At 36.8% G+C, this 19982-nt stretch overlaps 1 protein-coding gene across 1 annotated transcript; it reads left to right on the top strand.

The window, feature by feature from the left end:
- Positions 1-2914: 2914 nt before the first annotated feature.
- LOC149078328 (dual specificity tyrosine-phosphorylation-regulated kinase 2-like) lies at positions 2915-19390 on the top strand. Its single transcript, XM_089241981.1, has one exon. The coding sequence runs from the start codon at positions 3233-3235 to the stop codon at positions 4943-4945; it is 1713 nt and encodes a 570-aa protein (XP_089098107.1). The 5' UTR covers positions 2915-3232; the 3' UTR covers positions 4946-19390.
- Positions 19391-19982: the final 592 nt, after the last annotated feature.

The raw sequence follows: 19982 nt of genomic DNA, 5'->3' as shown, positions 1-19982 counted from the left end.
ATAATATACGGATTGATATATTCGACCTGTATTATATAGAAAGAGATAGAAACCAATACGGCGGAGAGTTCTCGAATTTTTTCTATGTGTATGTGTGCTGTCTCGTCATTTCCATAAAACACACAACAACAACAACAACTGTTTTGCACACAAGGGGTCAGATATTATTATTATTTTATTTCTGTGTGATATATTTGAGATTGTTTGACCTTGGATATGCGCTATTTGTTTGGAGGTTAATAATATTGTCGGATATGCGTTCTTTTTTTGTTCGGTTATGTATGTATGTTAGGCAGGAAATAGGTAGTAGCCCTCCTCCTCAATCGCTGTAAAACAGGAAGCATGTGTAGTAGGGCTATGGCCTCGCTCTTCCGCCTTATCTATGTTTTTTTTTTCCCCCTACACTCTGCTGGGTTTGGACTGGTGTTAGACCTCACTTATGACGTAATTTTGTCACTGATGTTTATGCCATTTTTTATCGTACATAAAGTAGACAAAACGTCCGGGACTGTTACGATAATTTTAATTACAAAATAAGTTGTGTGGTTCGCATTTCCGTGTTGAGATGTGCTGTCCTGTGATTAGGACAGCTGCTGCTCACTAAAAGGGACATCTGAAATCGAAAACGTAAAAATTATTTGGCGTCCTTCATACATGAAAAGGATCATGTACATATAAAAAGAAATGAGGCACCTATGCCCCCCCCACAAAGGTGGGGGCTGACAGGGTTGCAGTCCTGGGGCCCTAGACAATTACCATCATATATTTTGATTTTTCCATGTTATACATTCATTGGTCAGCGAAAGCCATTTCCTAGGGGCAGATTCAAAAACCTTTCCGTCATTTGTGCAGTTCTTCAGAAGCAATAGCACGAAGAAATCATTATATAGTTGCCAGAGTTCCGGTAGAGACAGGACACAAGCAGTGAGGGGGGGGGGGTACTACTACTACTGCTAAACCTCACACATGCACCTCGTCCATAATTCTATACGAATTTCTAACGAATGGGTACATGTAGGAATGTGTGTGTTTAAGAATTATGAGAACCTAAGGTGAAGTTTGTTTCTGTGTAATGCTACTTATAGTGCTGTCATCTGCCGTCTATATTTCGAACTATGAATGGAGTGTTATGATTGAAGATTTGTACCCTTGAAGGCCTGTAGCTCTCTGTGGCAAGACTTTTTTAACGGAGAGATGAGCTCGAATTCTCGCCTCGGGGGGCTGTAAGTCCATTGATGCCGATGTGGGGGAAGCTCAAGGTTTCCGGCATGGCCCTCACATGCCGGAGGAGGGCACCTAGGCTGAGATCTTTACCCAGTAGCACACCGATATACTAGTACTAAACCAGATATGCACCTGGTCCTTGTTCCTCTGCGGAACTTCTAACGAATTGGTACATATTGAAATGTGTATGTGTGGTGAACCTGAAGTGAAGTGTGTTTCTGTGTAGTGCTGCCATCCGCAATCAATTTTTTTAAATGTGAGGTTTTCTCAACTCATAGAGAGTGATGTGTAACGTAATGAATAATTGTAACGCTGTACGCCTGTTGCTCTCTGCGGTGAGACTTTTTTAACGGGGAAATCGACTCGCATGCGCGCCTCAAAGTTGGGAACCGCAGAAACCCTACTTCAGCCGACCACCTCTGTGGTGACGGTGGGGTTTGAACGCGGATCCTCGCGATGCGAGTCCGTCATTATGACCACTGGACCAGCACAGCGGCTAGAACACCGATATAGAACGACGTAGAGATTTTGATTCCGTTCGACGTAGAAATGGCACACATTTGTCGACGTAGAGAGAAATTTGGATTATTTCAAAAAGAGACTGATTATCATACAGGATATTCTCTTTCGAAACGAAATGTAAAAATAAGAGTAAAACTATTTTAGAGAAAAAAAGGATATTTTGGCGTTTATTGAGTGAATATATTTTTACTATATCGTTCGATATCGGACTCGTAAAAATTTCCGACGTTCGCTATTTATTCGACGTTCCGACATCGGACCGGTATCGGTACGATATTGTTGTGCTACTGGGGTTTGGCAGGCCCCCGAATCCAGACTTTTCACGTATTGAATTTCATGAAATAACAAAAAAAATTATTATAACTGCCCCGGTCTGGGGCCCTATCAGCCCCCATCCTTGTGGGGGGGGGTATGGGTTCCGGCATGCATGGCCCTTTGCCTGAACGTGGTATCAAGAATTTGTTTTTCGCTCCACAGATTAGCGTGCAAGAGATGACTTTCGCTATGCCCCGAATATTTAAAAATAGCTTGAACTCAATCCCTTATTCTACCATTTTTTCCTTTTCAATGGATAAAATAAAATATTTTCTATGTTAGTGGAATTCCTTTCACACGTTGACGACGTTTTTCTCGCGTGTGAGGAAAAAAAAAAAAAATTGCGACGCATAAAATTACACAGTATTTCGGTTTTCTGTGTTGACGTGAAAAGACCGTCTTTTCTTTTACAAAAAAAAATTCTTCATTTTATTTATTTTTTATTTTTTAAAAGGGTTTTTTTTTAATACGCCAGTGACTTTTTAGATTGCAAAAGCAATTGATGCGATAAAAGTAGTGCCAACAGCTGATCCGCCTTGGCGATTTCTTTTTGTCTGCGGTTGGCGTTGTCGTCTGCTCTAGGCGGGTTTCTTCTTTTTTTATTTTTTTTTGCTTGAGCTTGGCCCTGTTATTGGCTCTGTCGTCTGCTCTCGACAGGTTTCCCTTTTTTTTTTTTTTTGTTTGAGCTTGGCTTCTTGTTTGGAGTTCTCGTCTGCTCGGCAAGATTTCTTTTTCCTTTTGTTCGGCTTGGCGTAGTTCTCGCCCTCTGGTGACGTCACTGGCGGGCGCTTAACAACGGAGCATAGCAACAAGGGCCAACCGAATCGGAGGAAAAAGAGGAAGTCAGGTTCAGTTCAGTCGCTTCTTGTGAGCGGTGCGCGTGCGTGCGGGGTTATAGAGACGCGAGTTCATAAGCCCAAAGCGTCGGGAGACAATAATAATAGTAGATAACACACAAAAGAAGAAAAAAAATGGATATTGTGCATGTGTTTACGTTCCTCGACGTGTTATAATGTCCACAAGTCGGAGAGAAAATAGCCAAATTATGCCGTTCATGACCATCCTCGTGCAGTGTTTAGTGTCCGATGTGTTATTGGAATCGCTGATGTCGTTGAGCTGCTGCTGCAAGTCGTTGGATGTTTAGCTGCTGTCGTTGCTGCTGCTTGAAAGGATGCCCTTGTCCAGGACGCGATCGTTGGTCGCAACAAATGGGACTTCGTCGCCGAGTAACGCGCCGTTCCTACCTCAAATATCGGAGAAAAACACCAGCAAGGTGATTACCAGCAATGGCTACAGCAAGAACAACGGCGTCGGCGGTGGATACTACGACGTGCCGAACATCAAGCTGCCCAGCGATCACCACCAGCACCACAACCACCAGTCGAAGCAGCAGAATGGTGACAGCAATAGCCACCACCACCGGCCGTCGTCGGTCGACAACAACGACACCACGTCGGGCAGCAACAGGAACAACTCGTCTTCGCTGTCATCCAAGACCAAGAACATGGGCGCGTCCCCGCAGCAGGTCATGAAGCTGTACATGCACAAGCTGACCCCCTACGAGCACCACGAGATCTTCAACTACCCCCAGGTCTACTTCATAGGCGCCAACGCGAAGAAGCTGTCCGGGGTGATGGGAGCGATGAACAACAGCGGATATGATGATGACCAGGGTTCGTACATACACATACCCCATGATCATATATCGTACAGGTATGAGATCATCAAGGTGATCGGTAAGGGGAGCTTCGGTCAGGTGCTGAAGGCCTATGACCACAAGAACCATCAGAACGTTGCCTTGAAGATAGTCCGGAATGAGAAGCGCTTCCACAGGCAGGCGCAAGAAGAGATTAGGATCCTTGAGCACCTGAAGAAACAAGATAAGGAGAACAGTAGCAATATCATACACATGTTGGAACATTTCACATTCCGCAATCATACCTGCATCACGTTCGAGTTGCTAAGTATAAATTTGTACGAGCTGATAAAAAAGAATAAGTTCCAGGGGTTCAGCATCCAACTCGTGCGGAAGTTCGCTCATTCGTTGCTGCTGTGTCTGGATACGTTGCATCGTAACAAGATAATACACTGTGATTTGAAACCTGAAAATGTTTTGCTCAAACAACCTGGTCGCAGTGGGATTAAAGTGATTGATTTCGGTTCCAGCTGTTTCGAGAATCAGCGGGTTTACTCTTACATACAGTCTAGATTTTACCGCGCCCCTGAAGTCATACTGGGCGGTAAGTATGGAATGGCCATCGATATGTGGAGCTTAGGTTGTATTCTAGCCGAGCTTTTGACTGGTTACCCGCTGCTACCCGGAGAGGATGAGGCGGACCAGTTAGCGTGTATTGTGGAGCTGATCGGTATGCCGCCCTCAAAACTGTTGCAGCAGTCCAAGCGCGCGAAGACGTTCGTCAGTTCGAAAGGATATCCAAGGTACTGCACATCCACAACGCTGCCGGATGGGAGCGTGGTGTTGAACGGTGGCAGGTCGAGGCGTGGGAAGTTAAGAGGTCCGCCTGCCAGCCGGGACTGGACGGCTGCCCTCAAGGGCTGTGATGATCCGTTGTTCATAGACTTCCTAAAGAAGTGCCTGGAATGGGATCCCGCAGTCAGGATTACACCGCCCGCTGCATTGAAGCACGGCTGGTTGAGACGGCGGTTACCTAAAGCTCCGGAAAGCTCTGAGAATGGCTCAAAATCATCCAATAGTACATCTGCCCAGAACAGTGTGGTGTCCGCACGTACAAGCATCATCGCTAAAATGAACACGATAGATATCACCAAGTCTAGGACAGTAGTTACAATTATTGGTGATGATGTGAACTCTACGTTGAGTTCCCATAATAAATTGCCACAGATCGGTAATTCTGTTACTTGATTGGTAGTAAATTTAGCTCAAAGTGGTTTTTTTCCTCCTCTTGCCCCCTTTTTATTGTGAGAAGCTTTTTATTTTGGTCTTTTTTGAGAGAAAGGGAGAAGCGTTACTAGCATCTGTGTGTGGTAAGTGTGTGCCGTTAATTTTTTTCTCGTTGTGGAAAGTGTTGGTGCTCATTTGTTTCTGAACATGTTTTTTTAATTATTATTGAGCTAAGTAAATACGCTTTGTACACATAACGCTTGTGCTTGAGAGCGTTCATTCATCTACGCTATTCACTGCCAAAAATATAGGAGGACATCATTTCATGTGAACTTTAGCAACGTTTGTTTTTTTAAAATTGTATGGCATTTTTTATCGTGTTATATGGAACATGTTTTTGAATTTAAGTTGTAGTCATTTAGTGTTTTAATGCAATTTTAAGAGTTTTCTTTGCCCTACCTTCATTTTCTTAATTGCTTTTAATAGTTTTTCATTATCATTTTAGCGATTTAAAAAAACAATTCAACACAATTTTGATAGGTGAGAGTGCTTGTAGGGCTTCCGGGTTTAAATCCACAATGTCGCGGTCAAACATTTGCTTCAAATTATTTTTAGCCTGTGGATTTTTTTAAGTGAACACTTTCTCACATTTTTTGCTATAATCTTTTTTTCTCGCTGGTGCATGTGTGAGATGTTTCTGTGTTCAGTATATCATGAGTGTGCTTGTCTGCGTAAAAAAAACCCCATTCTCTTGAATTATGCATATTAATCATATATGGGTTTGGTTTTATGAACATTTCGGACCATTTACAGATAAGCAACATCACTCCTGATTTGGCTATATTTTGATATACAGTGGATCCCACTTAGTACAACTTATTTTTATGGTCAGAGCTCCAACTTATATACTCATTGGTATTTCCTGTTTAACGTGTTTTCCCTCTTACCACATTTTTTTTTCATGGCAGTTTTTTGAAAAACGTAAGTGTGATCCACTGTGTATGTTTTGCAGCTGTGATTTGGATGTCACGATTGCCATTTCCTCCCGTTTCTCTTGCCTTAAAATTTATCAAGTTAGGGATCGGAAAATCCAGGTGGGGAGAATTAGGCAGCTGTCAAATTTCTTTTGAGCCAAGCACATTTTTCCATAGATAAAAATGGCCCATATATATTTTTTTTCCAGCTCTTCCACGAGTTTGTGACCTTTTTCCCGTTTATGGAAGCGCTTGTTGAATCTTGCATAAATTCTGAAAATTTTGTGTTGTCCATTGACTCCAATGTAATTGTCAGGCATAGAAAAATTTTAAACATCAATGCCGATTTTTTTCAGTTGCTATGGTGACCTAGCATCTGGGATTTGCCAACCGCTGCATTATATGACTGAGTACATTGTTCCTTGGGTATTAATATAGTGCAGTGTTTCTCAACCTTTCTGAATCTAAGGACCAGTAATATGTCTGAAACAATTTGATGGACCACAAACTTACACATGATGTTGTCCTGTATTTTATGGGACTTTCAAAATGGCCAGATTTTGGTTATTCTGACTGTTTTATACACTTGCCCAAGTTTTTTTTCAATGATGCTTATTTTAATTTGTAATGATTACTAAACTCGTTAATGATAGTTTTTTAGCCTATAAATCATATGATAATTATGGCAACATTTAAAGTAACAGCGATTTCCAGTATTCCTTCATTTCCTAAGAATTTGTAATTTTTCAGCAGTTTTAACAACTATTGTGGGTTTATGGTGTGTTTTTATTGCACTTATGACAATATTTTCGGTGAAAATCGACAATGTCCCGTATTATGCCTTATTTAAGAAAGATCCCAGCATCTTGTATTTTACTCAATTAAATATGGTCATGAAGAATGTTTGTTTCAAGAAATGCATCTTTTTTACTGCGGTTTGCAGCAAATTTTACAAAATTTAGCAAATTTGTCGTAAATTGCATTTTTGGTTACAGTTAGTGATATTTAGGGTCACAATTCCCTGCATTTTCCTCGGGGAGATATGGTGATGCCAAGTATGAAGCTGAAATTTTTATTTGAACCCATAAGAATGCTACTAATATCAGTTACATCAATTGAACAATTGATTTGGGAGTAAATTATCAAATGTGTCTGCAGACCACCAGTACCATCGTTGCAGACTGTAGGTTGAGAAATACTGATTTAGTGTATTGCACATCTTTTGTTATTTAAATAACAGCTGTTTGTGTAGGTAGTTGTTTATAGTCGAGAATAGTGTTGGTTTAGTATATCACCGAATTGGGACGAAAGAGAATTATGTTGTTGAGGAAATTGTTAAATTATTGCAAGATCATGAGTGTACTGTGCTATTCTGTGAGTGTTCCCAGAGAAAAGGTGATGCTTTATCACTTTTTCTGTTTTCAACAGTTAACCTACCGTATTTATTTGAATCTAACGTTCATCATTTTCCTTCAAAATATCAAATTGTTTTTATCTGGGTGCACTTTAAAAAGAATCAATGGTAATATCTCAAGGGAATATTATAATTTTGGCTGCTTAGAAATAAGGTACAGATTAGATTCAAGTAAATACAGCATTTAATTTTAGTGTTTTGCATTCTAAATTTCTTTGTTTTCACCAAAAGTATGAAGTGATGAAATTTTATGATGGTGATAATCACCAAGATTATCACCGTCAAATGAAAAAAAAAGTAGAATATTTATTATACTTATTGCATTTTACGGAATATATGCCACATTGATTTATTTATCCACTGCGGTGTAAGAAAATTATTGGAAACTTTTTTTTTTTTTCTTAAGAGAGATGTTTCCTAATGAAGAATAAATGCAGATCAGCAACATTTCTAAAATTGAAGAGAAATTCACTTCAAATTTGGCATGTTGCCAAAGTTATGTAGGTGATATGGACTAAACCAGGGCTTGGCAAATCAAAACAATAAATTTAGGTGCCAGCCAAATTCCTCAGGAGCCGAGCATGGGTTTAGTTGCAGAAAATCGTTTTAAAGACTTTCTTAGGACATAATGACCCTTTCTCATGTTGAAAGATAATGAAATGGGACACATTTTTTGTTATCTTTAGATTCTAATCTAGCAATCACATGAAGCTGAATGTGAAGTGCACCAATGCCTATTTTTTAGTCACCAGGGCCACCTGGGATCTATCAAGCCACGCATGTTACTATCGTGAGGCTAACCATGTTTTAATTTTAAATGAGACAGTTTTTTATTAATGTAACAATGATAATAACAGTAGTATTGACTTAAACTAAAATGCATCACATTCAGCTACTATAGAATTTTAGAGATCTTTGCCAATTTTATGTTCACCCACATTCGTGGCCTTCATTCCCACCCCCACATCGGGATCTTTGACTGGTCCCCCTTCTACCTGGCTAGAGCCCTCTCAACCCCATCCTTGTGTGTGGGTGGGGAAGGAAGAACAGAGTGTTATCTGAAAAAATAATTTTGAAGAGTAATGTCACCCTCTCCAAAATTTTAAGGAGTAATTTTGTGTAAAGAGGTACATTTTTCTATGAAAAAACAAATAACTATTAAAAAACAAATCACCCAAATTTAGAAAAATTTTCACTTCTTAATAAAATTTGGAGGAGTAGAATTTAATTTTAATAGGTGAATCACACATCTAGATTTGTGTTGGCAACATTGGTGGTAGGGCATGCCTGATTATATTACCTTATAGGCCCTTGTCATCATATATACACTTTCCAGGTGCAAACACTTATCATTTAAGCTTCAATTATTCCAATAATTATTTGTTACCTGAATTCCCAGGGACCTTGAAAATTGGGAAATGTATATTGTTTAACAAAAGTCAGGGATATACGCAAATATTTCATAGAAGTCAAGGAAAAGTTCTGTGAATGGGAAAAAACTAAAACTCGAAAAACAAAAGTAAAAAAAGGCTGAGGTGAAGTTTCGAATTATATTTTTTTCTGAGTTTTTTCTGTAATGAGCCCTCAGCTGACTGAAAATGTTTTGTGGTAAAAATTGACATAATGTATTTTCTACGCAGAAGAGTTCTTGCAATTCTTTTCCCAGAGATTATTCTGCAGCAGCACTGATTTACATACATCAGTTTTTAGCATTTTCTGCTTTGGGAAACGCTGTGCTTCCTTTTTTAAATATTTATTTCACAAATACAAACATATTTACACAAATTTATATAGTGCTATTGCACAAATACACACAGTAAAACACTTTAGAGCCTCAAGGGACTGAAAGCCCTTCCAGCAGGAAACAATTATTGGGAACAATTTCGACAGCATAGATAGGATGCATAAAACAAACTATTTTATTTATTTGCATTCATAGGCTAGTTTTAAAAGTCTGAAAGGCAGTATAATTCATCTGGTGGTGTGTTTCAGGATTTGTTAAGAAAAATACTGATGGTAATGACTGGATTCAGGTTTTTCGTATCTAATATTTTGGCCTGTACTTACTTAATTTAGTTTCACTTTGGAGATGAATCTATGAATATCGAATTCACATCTCCATCATCACAATATATAGACAGGAATATATTCTCGGAATTTCCAGTAACTGAAAGAAAGGGACCTTTTTCCCTCTAGATAATATGCCTAGATATGAACTTGGAAAGTCAACTGGTTTCTGTTGGGAATCAAACCCTGGTGCTATATATATATAAATCTTTGCTATCTATATAAATCTATCTTTCCCATCCTATTTCATGCACTGTGACGTGATGTTCTAAAGTAGAGACTTTAGTAACGCTTCCCGCATTTCAGCAAGTGGCGGCAGTAGTGAGAATGAGATGATTTTTCTCATTGTATGAAGTAAAGATACTTTTTTTCCTAGATGAAAAGCTGAGGTGAAATCAAAGAAAAATAGACTGAGTGGGGACTATGTTCTGGTGGTAGTGAAAGAAAAAGACAGTAACTCAGTGCTTAAAAAATCCCATGCCACCGTGGCGACTGAAATTGGTATTAGCGCCTAAAATTTTCTATATGTGACTGTTAAATTGGAGTCTACAAATGATACAAAATTTTCTAATTTCATTACAGTGTGTCTTGTAACATAAGAAAAGGGTATCGGGCCCAGAAAAGTTGAAAAAATGATCTATTGCTTAGTGCAGTTTTTCTTGAGATTAAAATCGTTCTTTGTTCCTAAGAAATTTAGCTAATTTTTTTTTATTTGTCAAGCCTTGCAGTAACTATTTTCACGGATTGTGCCAGAGCTAATATCCGGGAAGGAACAGAGTTGAGGCTTTGTTTGGTCTGACAGGTTGCCATGTAGGGACTATAAAATCAGTGTTATTGGTTTGTCTAATATTTTCTATATGTAATTGAAGTCTATGAGTGGCACAAAATTCCGATTTCATGCCAGTGTGTTTTTTAACAAAAGAAGGTGAATATTAAATCCTGCAAAAGTCTAAAAAAACAAAATTTAAGGCAAATATTTTTCTTGGGCGAAAAACTATGTTTACAGCTCCTATTTGGTTGGCACCTAAATAATTTTTCAATTTGTTAAGTCTTGGATTAGGCTTCTCGTTTTAGTTATATTGGGAGGAATTTAACATGAAGCAGACAGTTTTGAGATAAACGTTTTGAAAGTTACGAGAAACAAAAATATGAACTAGGCTTGATACTTCAACCTTTTTGTGAGATGCGTCATGTTCGTCTACCTCTGTATGCATTATGCATTTATGAATGGTAAATGTTGTTTGACATAAAAGCATCAGATGGTATTACAAAAAAAAATTTGGTGGTGTAATGGGCTCTGAATGGGATATTTTTTTTATTTTTTCCCATGGAGATATAATCATAGATATTGTAGGCTATACATACATATCTATATATATCAGAGCTAGACAAATCTTAGAGGCCAAGTTGCTGTGGCAACTAAAAAATCTGCATTGGCATCTAAAATTTCCTATATGTGATTACTGAATTAGAGTCTAAGAACGACAACATTTTCTGATTTCATAATCAGTGTCCCCCCCTCCCCCCCAAAACAGAATATGCCAAAATCTGTGACGTACGTTGCAGAACAATTAGTGCTACTGCAGAACAATCTGGAAGAATTTTAAGAAAAATGTTGTGAAGAAACACTATTATGGGAATTTTTACTGCATAACATTTCCAGTCAGTCGGGGGCTCGTTGCAGAACAATGCAAAACATTCTGCTTTGGGGAGTATCTTCTACATCTTCTAACACGAAAAGGGATTATTAGCTCTCGGAAGAGTAAAATACAATATTTAGGATTTTTTTCCTGAGAAAAACTGTGGTTGGCTCTTAAAAGAAATTTGTCTGGCACTTAAATTTTTTTTTTGTCCAGCCATGTCTCCACATCCTGGAGCAGAGCTTCTAGTCTGAGATCTTTTGCGGGCCCCAGATCAGACTTTTTGCAGTCCTTCTATAGTTAATTTATAATATGAAAAAATAAAATATGATGAGAATTGTCCTGAGCCCCAGTGCTAGAGCCCTGCCCTTGTGGGGGCCATGTGTCCAGCCCTGATACATATATATATATAGTGACATTTATTATTCAAATTGTATTGTTTCCATATGTTTCGATTTCGTTGAACTCTTGTACGAATGTGGAAATTTCTTACCTAGTGTGATTGAAATTGCAAAGAGAAATTAACACTTTTGACTGTCAGTAGAGCAGGGCTGAAAAAATCTGAAATGTACCTGAATAAACATGTGATCTTTATATATTTCACTGTATGAGTGGTCAAAGGAATGTGAAGGGCAAAATTTGGCACAAATATTCAGGCTTTTATCACTGAAATCAATCGGAATAGAGTGAGATCACTTGTCCCTGCTCCCTAAAACAGGGCTGAACGAATCGCAAAGAAATCTAGGTGCCAGAAAAAAAAAATGTTGAGGCTCCAAAAAATTTTTACATAAAGAAAAAAGGTCCAAAATAATTTTTCCTTTGACTTTGTCTCTCAGCTGCAATTTAGTAACTACACAAAGAAAGTTTTAGGTGCCAATACCAGTTTTTTTAGTCACCATGGTGACCTGATGTCTGGGATTTGTCCAGCCTTGCCCTAGAACAGATGTTGATGAAGAACCTGTGTCCAGTTCGATTCAAGAATTAAATTGTTAGACTAGGGCTTGGTAAATCCAGGGTCACCACGATGACTGAAAAATTGGGACCAGCACCTAAAATATTCAGTGAATGATTATTGAATAAAAGTCCGAAGACAACGCAAGATTATCAGAATTTGTCTCTGAATTTGAAGAGGGAATCTTGGAAAAAAGTTCCATATTTTGGAGTAAAGATGGTAAATGCTTGAATTTTCATGGTATTTAATTATGATGCTGAAGGTCTACCTGCTCTCTGCAGAGAGACCTTTTCGAATGGGAGAATGGCTTGCAATAATGCCTCAAAATTGGAAAATCACAGAAAACGAACTTCAGCCAACCACCATCAACGAAGTTTGAACCTGGATCCTCATGATAAGATTCGAGTGTGATGCTCGCATAACTGCACAGCGGCATCAAAGAAACACTGGTCACTTTGGAAATGTTTAGGTCCCAGATTGCCGTGAAAAAATAGACCCGTAATGAGTAAAAATGCACCACAGGATGTGTTGACGAAATTATTATGTGTCTATAATTTCGGATAAATTCACGATTGTAACTCGCTTGATCGTCAATGCGACTGGTCAGGTTGGATTTCTTCAGCCCTTCTGTAGGTGCCAAACTTTAATACCTTGAACTGCTTAAAGATACAGAACTTCGAATTCAATTTCAGAAATTGGAGTTTTAGAAGTTCGGCTGAGCAAGGGTGCTTGTGGAAGTGCTATGTAGGTGGCGATGAAAGTGATAAATTTGAAAATCCTTTAAACAAAAAAAAACAACATTGTACTATGAAGAGATGCTAAGTATTTAAAAAATGTCATTAATTATATTTTTATATGCGTAATCAGATGAGCCATTTAAAAAATTACTCAATGAATCTCCATGGCATGGTTTTGTTACTATGTTGTATTTCTCGTTTATCAAAAAAACATAACTTTCTATTAATTAAATTGGTTACTTATTTCAAATTGACGTGACATGTAATGCATAATCGGCAAACATTTAGCTGCTTGATATTTAACATTCCACCCATTAAATTGCAAGCATTTTTTTTTGTAAGAATTTTTACTTAGGCATTTTTAAATTTGATGCAATCAAATTTTAATATTTCAAAGTGCTTCTAGACATCGATATTGCTTCAATTTGTAAAAGTTTGACTGTACAGATTGTGTTTTTCATATTTTGATCTAAAACATTCACTACATACAGTTTTCGTTTCTGTTTTTTTTTTTATAGAGGGCTGTCAAATACATAATTTGTGTATGTAAAAAAATTTATTTGATTATAATGTATCACAACGCTGTTTGTACCAATTTTTGTCATGAGACAAGAGTATTTGTTTTTATGGAGTTGTATGCATTTTTACGTGGGAAAGAATATTGCAGAAGTATTCAAGGGTTTATGTAGATATCTATATGTCGGAGGTAAAGAGCACCTTGTCACAAAAGGGAAATTTTACATGAGAGCCATTTAAAGATTTTTTTTTGCCATGTCTTTCTTGCTTGCTTTATAAAGTGAATATCTCTGTTATTTATTGAAATAGGACTTGGTGTCCTATACCTATGTGTAGTGAAGCGAAAGTACAGTGATACCTTAATTAAGATTTTTTTTGCAATGTTTTACTGCTTCAGCTAATGAATATGGATTCTGCTAACAAATATTTTAGTTGATATGTATGCATGCGCGAACATTAAAAGCAGTGTTGTGAGCTAAATTTTCATACCAATCAAAATGAATCTAATGATCAGCATTCACTCGAGTCAGATTAATTTATTTTACTTAAATTACCTCGGAATCGCTTTCTAGGTAAGCACTTGTCTTTCTCTTGCAGAAAGATTTTGAGCTATTTCATATAGAATGAATGATTAAGCTAAGAGAGAAAATGCATTTATATGAGAAAGGAAAAGAAAATCTCAGACTTGAATGGTATCAGTGCAGGATAAGACTCTTAATATCAAACTGAAGTCTGGACATTCTGGGAATTTAACTATTCCATCTGCATATGTGTGAGAGAGAAATGAGCTGAATATATCACATAGCTCCACCTCACATCGCTATGGCTGACAAACCTGAGAGTTTATTCAATTATGAAATTGTTTATCTCAGCCTTTGGTCGGTTTCTATTTTTATATAATGCTTCTTAGTGTTTTATGAAAATATCTTCAAAATATTTTGGGCATTTCTTAGAACGAATTAAACTATTTTCCATAGAAACCTATGTAAAATTGAATTTCAGCTAACTAACATGATTCTGAATCTCCGCCAAGATATCACTGTACTGTAAATTAATAGTGTTATCCCAATATTGATGATAAAATAAACATAGTGTCCTTTACCTCTGGCATAAAAATATGAATAATGATTGCAATGAATCTATTATGATGTTGAGCAGTGTTTCTCAACTTTTTTGCTTTTGCGGAACCCTTTTATTAATTCCCATGCCCTAAGCAACTTTTGAAATAATATTCATGTTCTAGTAACCCTTAAAGTAATATTCCTATTTTAGCAACCCTCAAAGCAACATCTATCTTCTACGGAACCATAGAAGAAATATCCATGTTATAGAGCAGTAGTTCTCAATATTTGGAAACCCGCGGCCTGGTAAATCTCTTTTGCGTAAGTAAAAGGTCTGGTCATACACACAACGAGAAATTAATGGGGGAAAATGAAACTACAAATCACTCACGGCCCGATGTGACTAGTGTTAGAGCCTGGTACTGGGCTGGCCCAGCGGTTGAGAAACACTGTTATAGTGGACCCTCAAACTTTGATGTTTGTAACTGTCTGATGCCCAACTGGCATTTCAATAAGCAACTAGATCAAAACTTGAACATTTACTCAGAGCCGTTTCGTAATTGAGAAGGACTCTGCATTATTTTCATCTGTCCTCTTCGACATTAACCCTTGAATTAATGTCTATGTTCTGCAGCAGTAGTTCTTAAAGTGTACGTTGTTGCTTCTAGGGGTGTTGGTGTTGCCAACTTTTGACAGGGGTTATCATGTATCGTGGTGAGCTGCCAATATTGATGTGTGCATGTTTGCTGTTCTTAAGCAGTTCTTTGTTAGACTATTCTGAGGTAGCTGAGGATAAGCATTGACTAGGGCAAAGGAGCCGCAAGTGGTATAAGTTAGAGGAACCACTGCTCAAGAGAATTCTTCCTGTATGTTTTTAAATCAAAAAATTTGATCGAGGTAAAACGGGTGAACTTGGACACCTCCCTACACTGGACATATTTAAAGAGAACTGACCCTAATGTTATAACTATAATCCTAATGTAGTACAAATTGTCCACAATACTATTTATGTTCTCTCTCTTCACCTTTCTAACTTAGGCAGATTTTAATGGAATGGTAGATGTCCTACTTAGGTTTTATTGTACTAAAAAACCAGGGTTATCTTAAGACAATAATGGGCATCTCAGACAAAGGGATTTTTCTTACATGGCTTGAAATTCCTTCCTACCAATTTACATGCTCTTGAAAATTGTATCAAGATTTCATTATCAGTGAGCAGAGCTTGATAAATCCCACTCACAATAACAACTGAGAAATCAGTGCTGGTGTCTAAACAATTTTTATAATTGATAGCTAGAGTCATCAATTATATGATGACACAAAATTTTCTGATTTCATGACAATGCATTTTTTGACGTGGGCAAGGAGTATTAAAGCTGTAAAAGGTGAAAGAAATATTTCAGCCAGTTTTTCTCAAACGAAAACCATGTTTGGCTTCAGAAAAATTTGGCTCTCATCTGAGTTTTTTATTTCTCAAGCTCCGATCATGAGAACCAAGGGCCATGGCCATGTGAGCCCATGCATTAAAATGGGATAGACTAAAAGAACTCACTGCCGCCCCCCCCCCCCTCCCCCTGCTGTTCAAAATTTTTTTTTCTTATAGAGTCTCTCCTAACTATGTCTTAAGAGCCCTGGTTGAGAAACGCTGGTGTATAGTGAAGAATAAGTCAAATCATACGAGGCTTTTACAGTCGTTATTCAACCCTTGAACTGTTCCCATCGTCGTCCCTAGACGACTTGCAAGAGCTTTGTTAGCTGATAAATCACTTTTGATTATTTGTGATATCGGTAAAAATAATTTTTCTCTGTAACATGTGTAACATGCTTATTTCTCTGTAATGCGTGTATACAGAGATGTCCAACTATTTTGTGTGTGTGCAGAAAAAATACATTGCTTTCAGATTACTTGGGGACCTTCATTCAAAGGTTTTAATTAAAGTTTTGCAAGCACTCTGGAGTAATTATTCCTGAAGATGCTCAAGTAGCTCGAAAGCAATGCAATATCTCTCTGAATCATTTATGCTTCTTTAGTTTTGTAAAAGCCAAGGTCTTAACTATTTTTAATAGTATTTTACCATGACAGCACTGCCATTTAATTTAGGTTTTTTTCCCTTGCTCTGAATATTAGAATTTTGAAGTGGTACCTATATATCGAAAAAAATGTTCATCGTACAATTTTTTATTTACCTATTTATCTTAATTTATCTGTTCTATTTTTTTTAATGTTAGGCAATTTAATCCTTGAGCGTGTCAAGTTTTTATCTAGGATATACACATTTTTTACTTTTAATAATTTTTCATTAAGTTATGTGTCACCAGTAAGAGTGTTTTTTGCCTAATTTGTGGAAGTGTCGAAATTATTTACTGTAGGTTTTCATATTCACAAATGCTTTTATGAGCTAACCGGTGTATTTTTTTCATATAAGCAGGGATGCCGAAAGCTATTATAGGCAGGGAAGGGGAGCATAAATTTAGAACAGAGAAATTTGAATAGGTGATGGTCATTCTCATGTTAAACTAGACATTTTTATGAGTGCACACAGCTAATCCCCAGTGCTGTGGTGGCTAAAATAATTAGTTTTGCCGCATAAAGTTTTTCCATGAGCGATTACCAGGGCTTGACAAATTGAGATGAAATCTAAGTATCAACCAAATATTTTGGGAGCCAAGCGTGTTGGCTCCCAAATCATACACAGAAAATTTTAGGATCAATACCAATTTTCTAGTTGCCATGGTGATCCTGTGACTGAGGTTTGTCAAGCCCTCATAGTTACAAAATTAAAGTTTTAGGACAACACAAAATCTTCAGGGTTTATTTCAGCATGGGTGAAAGTGTAAAAAATAGGTAGATAAGTCCTGAAAAAGTAGAACAAAAATAATAATTTTAGACCATTCTTTCTTTAAAAAATTCTTATCGTTAAAGAATTTTGACAGGTGCCTAAATTTTTCTTCGATTTGTCAATCCCTACTTATTAAATAGTTGACAGATAATCAAAACCACTAATGCCAGATCTGTGATTAGAAACAAACATTTTCTGCCAACGGGACAAGCATTCATTTTGGTGATGCCACTTTGTTACGCTGAATGCAGTCAAAGAAAGGCAAAAAGAGAAATTAGAACAGTGTTGTTTCAAAATCTGCCTGCCCATTCCCAGTTTCAGCCCAGCTCTTTACCCTAGGGCTTGACAAATCAAATGAAAAATCAGGCAGCAGCCCCCAAAGCAGAATGTTTTGCATTGTTCTGCAATGAGCCCTCGACTGACTAGAAATGTTCCGTGGTAAAAATTCTCACAACAGAGTTTCTTATATTTTTCTTAAAATTCTTCCAGATTGTTCTGTTGGCATATTCTGCTTTGGGCGGGGGCACCAGCCAAATTTCTTATGAGCCAAGCATTTTTCTTTTTAAAAAAAAAGATTTGAAATAAGGTTTTTTCTTGATTTAACAACCCCTTCCTATGTTGATTGACACACGAAAATTCTATATTGTCCCATAGGTGATAAATATTTGGTGATAAATTTGCCTAAAAAATTTTAGATGGCAGTATGAACTTTTTTGTTGCCAAGGCACCCTGGCACCTGGGATTTGTCACTCCTGCCTTTCACCTTTTAAGAGGAATCACAAATAACGATTTTGTGACTCCCCGCCTTTGGTATTCCTGCATATAGTTTTTTTTCAAGAATAAGGATATTTCTATTGGCTAGAGTTTTTACTGAATTATTATTGTATTTGTTATTATTATTTGTTAATCATATGCACATTTCTTATCGAATGGCTTGCCTTAGATGATTACTGTAACAAGTTATGTTGATTTTGAATGTGTTGTGAAGGGCGAGATAAATGTGTTTTGATTTCAAGTTTGTTTTTATAGAGTGAGGGTAATAATGACATGTAACAATATTTTAAGAAACTTGTGCTTCCATTTTTTTGCTGTGAAAATACAGTAAAATGATATCGGAGCAATAACAGTGAAAAATCCATATCGTCTCGCATAAAAATCCCCCCGTTTTAAATCTGATCGTTGATATGAGAAAAAGGAAATGTTTTTGAGTGCATGATTGTTATAAAAAAGTTTTTTTTAAAGCAATTATAATGTTTGCAAGATATTTTGATGCATCGAGTATATTTCCTTAAAATATATATATATTTTGCAAGACTTTCCCGCCAGAATTTTTCTGCCCGTTGCTTGCATGTGATGTTAAACCAATTATGTATGTGTATGATCTCTTGGAGTTGCATTGTCTAGTCTGTCATGAGGATAATTCGTCTGTCATGAAGATTATTCTTGATAACAATGCAATATCCTATCGTTATTTCATTAGTGTGTCTCGTGTATGTGTTCTCTATAATGACGCGATCAGCTTTAAATTTATTGCATTATGATTGCAAAATGTCTGTAAAATTACTCTGCATAAATATCAAAGTTTAAAGCTCTGTATTTGATATATCATGAAAAATTTGAGAGTTTGCATTCTACCTGTCATTGCATTCAGTTTTTTTATTAATATGTTCCGATTATAGTGCTTGAATCGAAAGCTGTGTGCCGCGCATCATATATATATATATATATATATGTAGCATGAAAAATTTTGCTCTGCTGTTACTTATACTTTCGATTGAAACTCGATGTGCATGTGTGTACCCCTCTTTTTATATAAGCGCGTCAATGTATGTGATTGCAGGGTTTTAACAATTATTTTGTCATAGTTTTTTTTAATGTATCGTCATTGGATCGTGTAAAAATTTTGTAATTGTGTATGTATGTGTGTATATGTGCATGTGTAAATGTGTAGCGAAAAAAAAAGTTCCTCAAGTGTCGATAATGAACTTTTTAAACGTGTCTTATGGAAGTGCCTCTTTCTTTTTTTTTTTAAATGTCGATGTGTATTAATGTAATTATGAACACTTTAATGATTTTGCGATCGGAGGTAGAAGAAATTTGTTTTTTTGTTTTTTTTTTTCTCCCGATGGCATCTTTTTTTTTAAAAAACAAAATATTATATGTAAACAAATTAATAATTCTGCTTAGGTTTTTTTTTTCGTGTGAAAAAAAAATACAATGCATTGTGTATATAGAGAAAGGACTTTATATGTAATAAATTATAAAAAAAAAATGAATTTTTTTCTATAATTTGTTTACTTGTGAACATTTATTTCTTTGATATTCTTTAATAATACTATTTAATTTTATCTAATTTTTAAGGAACTTCTTCAAAGCAGGTTCACATAAATCACATTGAGATAGCGGGAGCAGATTTTGCTTCTGTCATTTGAAGTGAGTGATATCTCCAGAAAAATACCAAAATAGTTAGTCTATTCTGTTTTTGCCTGCCACGATAGCTTATGTCGTTTCCATCTTTGGACATGTGATGTGCAGTAACTGAAATTCACTGGTAAGACAAAAAAAATCTCTTTAACTTCAATGTGCTGTGGTTAAAATACTCGCTTATAGGCATTATGCATTATCAGGTTTAAAGTTTAAACTGTGTATCCAGGGCTTGACAAATTCAAAAAAAAATCTAGCTGCCAACTGAATATCTTAGAAGCCAAGAGCGTTTTTTTCCCCAGAGCTAGTAAACACACATAGGAAATCGTAGGTGCCAATACCAATTTTTTAGTTGGTGTGGGGTCATCTCACCTAGGATTTGTCAAGCCCTGATCTAGTCATTCCTTTTCGGGATGCACAAAATGGATTTAGT

This window comes from Pholcus phalangioides, unplaced genomic scaffold, assembly GCF_987345545.1.
Source record: "Pholcus phalangioides strain wild (caught in Gottingen) unplaced genomic scaffold, Ppha-v1.0 ptg000014l_1, whole genome shotgun sequence".
NCBI classification, from domain to species: Eukaryota; Metazoa; Arthropoda; class Arachnida; order Araneae; family Pholcidae; genus Pholcus; species Pholcus phalangioides.
The sequence above is the reverse complement of the archived record's forward strand: the minus strand, read 5'-3'. Positions and strand labels throughout refer to the sequence as shown.

Excerpts from the sequence above, each read along its gene's own strand:
- LOC149078328 (XM_089241981.1), top strand. The coding sequence starts at position 3,233 with ATGCCCTTGTCCAGGACGCGATCGTTGGTCGCAACAAATGGGACTTCG.